Here is a 6,871-nt window from a genome sequence, read left to right as displayed (position 1 = left end):
TATATATATTTAATTGAAACGCCATGGCGGCCGTGGTGCAACTTATAAATAACCCCCAAAAACATTTTCCACTTCGACATCGTTTTTCAAAGTTGCCCAATTGCAAGAAAACTGCGACATTGGCAACACTGTGAACGGAAACTCACGGTCTTGGAACAAAACCGGATCCTATTCCCTCATTGGTTGCTCTGATAAAAGTCAATTTGATCAAATGTCGATTTTGCAGATTTACGGTGTAGAGTCGGCGTTTATGATTGACAGATCGCTCCTCCTACCTGTGTGACCGTGCTCTCCTCAGTTGAAATGCTCTCAAGAATTGACGAGGCGCACTGCAACATGGAAACGCGTTCGCCGACTGGAAGACGCATATCTCGAAAGTGATATGCGCTTTCATATAAGCATTGGTATTGCTCAATACAAGCATTGCGACTTTGACATTCGAGGTGTGTTTATGCTATTTGTAATTCAACACAGCCCGTTACTTGCACGACATTTTTATTATATACGATGTGTCAATTCTATAATTAAAATTTGATTTAAAAAAATATTCCATACTCTCTCCGGGTGGGAAATCCAACAATTGGATGTAATACTTTCATTGGAATATCAATTGGAGACATGGTTGTCCACAAGGGGGTGGTATAACCACAGCGATTCTAATGTCGGAAAGACTGCAGCCTGCCCCTTTAAACAAACTCTAAACAGGAAGCAGTTAGCTAGCGGTTAGCGGCTGAACACAGAAGCAAGAGCAATAACGTTACATTTGCCCGTGAAATGGCGTTTGTTTTTATTTTGGGAACAGCTCAGTGAGGTACATCTCCACTTAAGAAGAAAATACAGTAAATACAGTCTTGGAGAATCGCATCAAACTAGCTAACTCATGTAAAAGCAAGTTGCCCCTGTTAACGTTATTGAAGAGCTAGTATGCTAACGTTAGCCATTTTCTTTGTTAATTGGCTGGCTAGCAAGCTGAAATGTGTACCAGGCTACATGTCAATTTCCTCTTTTTTTTGCAAGCCTGTGTGTCTAGCTAACTATTGATTTAACTAGTTACCTAGCTAACTAACGTTAACGACGAATTAGCTAACTAACGAGTTGATTGCTAGCGATGCAGAGTGACCCTGTGTGCAGGTGAGGTGTACACAGTTACGTTACTACGCAACGCCGGGTAGTAAGTAAACTTACCTAGCTAACTAAACTCATTCAATATCTTTGACTTTTTCATTTAATGCTGCAGAAACCTGACAACCATCTTATTTTCTAGCAAAGATGCTTGTAATAATATAAAAGAGTGGTGTGTCTTGATGCTGTGGTAAGTTAGCTAGTGCTAGTAATTGAGCTACGCTGGTGATGTTAGCTAACATTAGCTAGCTAGTTCACTTGACTTGCTAATTAGCTTAACGTTAGCTAAAGTGACGTTATTCCCCTTTATCGTACTTAGATAATGTCTCTCTGTACCATTCTGACGTTAATTTGTGGAACTTGAATTGAATGTTTTGAATGCTGACCACAACTACAATATCTGCAGTACATCGCTTTTCTGACCGGGGTCGAATGAACATCCCTGGTCTGTGGTGCAGGAGCAGCTGTTGAGTTGTCAACGCCACGTTCGCGAGTTCCCGGCCAAATCCTCATTATCATAGACGTCCTACTGTGGAACTAATTGTCTCTATTTTCTACTTGAGACGAGTCTGAGAGAAGAACAAGAACATCCAACCCGGTATGTTATGGTACCCTAAATAACTTCATAAAACAAGCTGAATGGTCAGATATACAATACCAGTCAAATGTTTGGACACCTACTCATTCCAGGGTTTTTATTGTTTACTATTTTCTACATTGTAGAGTAATGGTGAAGACATCGAAACTAAGAAATAACATATCTGGAATCATGTAGTAACCAAAAAAGTGTTGAACAAATCAAAATATATTTTATATTTGAGATTATTCAAAGAAGACACCCTTTGCCTTGATGACAGCTTTGCACACTTGGCATTCTCTCAACCAGCTCCACGAGGTAGTCACCTGGAATGCATTTCAATTAACAGGTTTGCCTGTGGGATTTTTTGTGAAATTTCTTTCCTCTTCAATGCATTCCAGCCAATCAGTTGTGTTGTGACAAGGTAGGGGTGGTTTACAGAAGAGAGCCCAATTTGGTAAAATTGACTTGGTCTTTTATGGCAAGAACAGCTCAAATAAGAAAAGAGAAACAACAGTCCATCATTACTTTAAGACCTGATCAGTCAATCCTGAACATTTCTTTGAAAGTTTCTTCAAGTGCAGTGGCAAAAACCATCAAGCATTATGTTGAAACTGGCTCTCATGAGGACCGCCACAGGAAAGGAAGACCCAGAGTTACCTCTGCTGCAGAGGATAAGTTCATCCGTGTTAACTGCACCTCCGATTGCAGCCCAAATAAATGCTTCACAGAGTTCAAGTAACAAGACACATCTCAACATCAACTGTTCAGAGGAGACTGCGTTAATCAGGCCTTCATGATCAAATTGCTGCAAAGAAACCATGACTAAAGGACACCAATAAGAAGACCACACTTGCTTGGGCCAAGAAACATGAGCAATGGACATTAGACCGGTGGAAATCTGTCCTTTGGTCCAAATTTTAGATTTTTGGTTACGCATGTGTGGTTCCCACCTTGAAGCATGGAGGAGGAGGTGTGAGGGTGTGCTTTGCTGGTGACACTGTCAGTGATTTATTTAGAATTCAAGGCACACTTAACTGGCATGGCTACCACAGCATTCTGCAGTGATACGCCATCCCATCTGGTTTGCACTTAGTGGGACTATCATTTGTTTTTCAAAAGGACAATGACCCAAAACACCTCCAGGCTGTGTAACAGCTATTTAACCAAGAAGGAGCGTGATGGAATGCTGCATCAGATGACCTGGCCTCCACAATCACCCGACCTCAACCTAGTTGAGATGGTTTGGAATGAGTTGACCTGCAGAGTGAAGGAAAAGCAGCCAACAAGTGCTCAGCATATGTGGGAACTCTTTCAAGGCGGTTGGAAAAGAATTCCAGGTGAAGCTGGTTGAGAGAATGCCAAGCGTGTGCAAAGCTGTCAAGACATAGGGTGGCTACTTTGAAGAATATAGAATATATTTAGATGTTTTGGTTATTACAGGATTCCATATCTGTTATTTCTTAGTTTTGATGTCATCACTATTATTCTACAATGTAGAAAATTGTAAAAATAAAACCCTTGAATGAGTAGGTATGTCCCAACTTTTGACTGGTACTGTACATTTTCTGTACCAATCGAGACTTTGGTCCGGAAACAGTTGTAGTGGGAAGTTTACATACACTTAGGTTGGAGTCATTAAAACTTGTTTTTCAACCACTCCACAAATTTATTGTAAACAAACTATAGTTTTGGCAAGTCGGTTAGGGCATCTACTTTGTGCACGACACAAGTAATTTTTCCAACTATTGTTTACAGATTATTTCACTTAGAATTCACTGTATCACAATTCCAGTGGGTCAGAAGTTTACATGCACTAAGTTGACTGTGCCTTTAAACAGGAAAATTCCAGAAAAGTATGTCATGGCTTTAGAAGCTTCTGATAGGCTAATTTACATCATTTGAGTCAATTGGAGGTGTACCGTGGATGTATTTCAAGGCCTACCTTCAAATTCAGCGCCTCTTTGCTTGACATCATGGGAAAATCAAAAGAAATCAGCCAAGACCTCAGAAAAAATATTGTATACCTCCACAAGTCTGGTTCATCCTTGGGAGCAATTTCTAAACGCCTGAAAGAACCACGTTCATCTGTACAAACAATAGTACCCAAGTACAAACACCACGGGACCACGCAGCCGTCATACCGCCCAAGAAGGAGATGCGTTCTGTCTCCTAGAGATGAATGTACTTTAGTGCGAAAAGTGCAAATCAATCCCAGAACAACAGCAAAGGACCTTGTGAAGATGCTGGAGGAAACAGGTACAAAAGTATCTATATCCACAGTAAAACGAATCCTAAATCGACATAACCTGAATGGCCGCTCAGCAAGGAAAAAGCCACTGCTCCAAAACCGCCATAAAAAGCCAGACTACGGTTTGCAACTGCACATGGGGACAAAGATTGTACTTTTTGGACAAATGTCCTCTGGTCTGATTAATCAAAAATATAACTGTTTGAGCATAATGACCATTGTTATGTTTGGATGAAAAAGGGGGAGGCTTGCAAGCCGAAGAACACCATCCCAACCGTGAAGCACGGGGGTGGCAGCATCATGTTGTCGGGGTGCTTTGCTGCAGGAGGGACTGGTGCACTTCACAAAATAGATGGCATCATGAGGTAGAAAAATTATGTGGATATATTGAAGCAACATCTCAAGACATCAGTCAGGAAGTTAAAGCTTGGTCGCAAATGGGTCTTCCAAATGGACAATGACCCGAAACATACTTCCAAAGTTGTGGCAAAATGGCTTAAGGGCAACAAAGTCAAGGTATTGGAGTGGCCATCACAAAGCTTTGACCTCAATCCCATAGAAAATTTGAACTCAATCCTATGGAACATTTCTGGGCAGAACTGAAAAAGCGTGTGCGAGCAAGGAGTTCTACAAACATGACTCAGTTACACCGTATCTGTGAGGAGAAATGGGCCAAAAGTCACCCAACTTATTGTGGGAAGCTTGTGGAAGGCTACCTAAAACGTTTGACCCAAGTTAAACATTTTAAAGGCAATGCTACCAAATACTAATTGAGTGTCTGTAAACTTCTGACCCACTGGGAATGTTATGAATGAAATAAAAGCTGAAATAAATCATTCTCTCTGCTATTATTCTGACATTTCACTTTCTTAGAAGTGGTGATCCTAACTGACCTAAAACAGGGAATTTTTACTCTGATTAAATGTCAGGAATTGTGTGAAACTGAGTTTAAATGTATTTGGCTGAAGTGTACGTAAACTTCCGACTTCAACTGTACATGTATCAAGCTTTTCAGTATAGAAGTGCTGATCTAGGATCAGGTCCCCCCCGGTCCATGTAATCTGATTCATTATGATCTAGGATCAGGTCCCCCCCCCGGTCCATGTAATCTGATTCATTATGATCTAGGATCAGGTCCCCCCCGGTCCATGTAGTCTGATTCATTATAATCTAGGATCAGGTCCCCCCCCGGTCCATGTAATCTGATTCATTATGATCTAGGATCAGGTCCCCCCCCGGTCCATGTAGTCTGATTCATTATAATCTAGGATCAGGTCCCCCCCAGTCCATGTAATCTGATTCATTATAATCTAGGATCAGGTCCCCCCCAGTCCATGTAATCTGATTCATTAGGATCTAGGATCAGGTCCCCCCCCAGTCCATGTAATCTGATTCATTATGATCTAGGATCAGGTCCCCCCCCCCCCCCCCCCCCCACAGTCCATGTAATCTGATTCATTATGATCTAGGATCAGGTCCCCCCCCGGTCCATGTAATCTGATTCATTATAATCTGTGATCAGGTCCCCCCCCCTGGTCCATGTAATCTGATTCATTATAATCTAGAATCAGGTCCCCCCCGGTCCATGTAATCTGATTCATTATAATCTAGGATCAGGTCCCCCCCAGTCCATGTAATCTGATTCATTACAATCTAGGATCAGGTCCCCCACAGTCCATGTAATCTGATTCATTAGGATCTAGGATCAGGTCCCCCCCCGCTCCATGTAGTCTGATTCATTATGATCTAGGATCAGGTCCCCCCCCCCCCCCCCCCACAGTCCATGTAATCTGATTCATTATGATCTAGGATCTAGGATCAGGCCCCCCCCCCCCCCCCCACAGTCCATGTAATCTGATTCATTATGATCTAGGATCAGGTCCCCCCCCGGTCCATGTAATCTGATTCATTATGATCTGAAATGTAAAACTGATCTTAGACCAGCACTCCTAATTTGAGATGCTGTGATATCAAATGGCTATTGGTGAAGAAGACAAAGGCTCCATTCATTCATCTAGCTAGCGGAATGAGATATCTAAGACTAGGGATGTCTGTCTCTGTGATTTCTAGTGTTCGCATCCAGGCGGTTGCCATGCACCTGTAATCCACTTCCTGTCAGCCAGGCCCGCTCAGCCACCCAGCCACCCAGGCACCCAGGCCCGCCCACCCAGGCTCAGCCACCCAGCCACCCAGGCCCAGCCACTCACAGTGCTCCGGTCCAGTGGGTCCCCATGGAGCCCAGTAATGACGTGGCGTTGGATATCATAATCACCAACGTGGTGGCCGTTTTCAGGACACGCTGCCACCTCAACCTGCGCACCATCGCTCTGGAGGGGGTCAACGTAATCTTTAAACCTGAATATGGGGTAAGGACAGATACATAATGGGTGGACTGGCGGCCATTTTGAGTGTACACATAAGAGCTAGGTAAAATAATACAGGTTAAGACTACAGGATTCTAATATCCCATAACTCTTTGCAACAATGGAACCAGCTTTGCTAGTTAGCAACGGCGCTTGTCGTGAATTTGTTTATTTTCAAACACTTCCGTGTGGAATTATTAGTCTTAACTTGTTTTTTGTTTTTTTAAACATAGCTTATGAGGAAAGCAGGAAGTAAAATCAGGAAGTGTATTCCTCAATATTTTTCTGTAATTTGTTGAATCAACTCAACTGACTTTACAATAAATACAATCTATTGCATGAGGCACATCAGTTAGCATCATTTGAATGAAAATTTTACATTACCATGGAAGTTATTGCACCACAATACCAGGCAGCCATTGTGAGTGAACCCATGAGTTTTACCAGTCAAATAGCCAGGGTTGTAGGTTCCAGTCCTGTTCTATGTCTATGTTGAGGACACCACCTGTAATGTTGTTTCACCTTTCAACTCAGTTGGCCGGAGATTTGGCTTTTCCG

General features: G+C 42.5%; 1 protein-coding gene across 6 annotated transcripts in view; it reads left to right on the top strand.

The window, feature by feature from the left end:
* The first annotated feature begins 689 nt into the window (after window positions 1-689).
* tbpl1 (TBP-like 1) overlaps window positions 690-6,871 on the top strand; it is a 29,045-nt gene continuing 22,863 nt past the window's right edge. The window contains exons 1-3 of one of the 6 annotated variants that reach the window (XM_055885626.1): window positions 690-811; window positions 1,581-1,720; window positions 6,021-6,316. In XM_055885626.1, the coding sequence (XP_055741601.1) occupies window positions 6,182-6,316 (135 nt within the window). In that variant the 5' untranslated portion in view covers window positions 690-811; window positions 1,581-1,720; window positions 6,021-6,181. The other 5 variants (XM_055885621.1, XM_055885625.1, XM_055885622.1 and 2 more) reach the window with 5 other exon arrangements.

This window comes from Salvelinus fontinalis, chromosome 27 (genome assembly GCF_029448725.1).
Source record: "Salvelinus fontinalis isolate EN_2023a chromosome 27, ASM2944872v1, whole genome shotgun sequence".
Classification (NCBI taxonomy): domain Eukaryota; kingdom Metazoa; phylum Chordata; class Actinopteri; order Salmoniformes; family Salmonidae; genus Salvelinus; species Salvelinus fontinalis.
The sequence above is the reverse complement of the archived record's forward strand: the minus strand, read 5'-3'. Positions and strand labels throughout refer to the sequence as shown.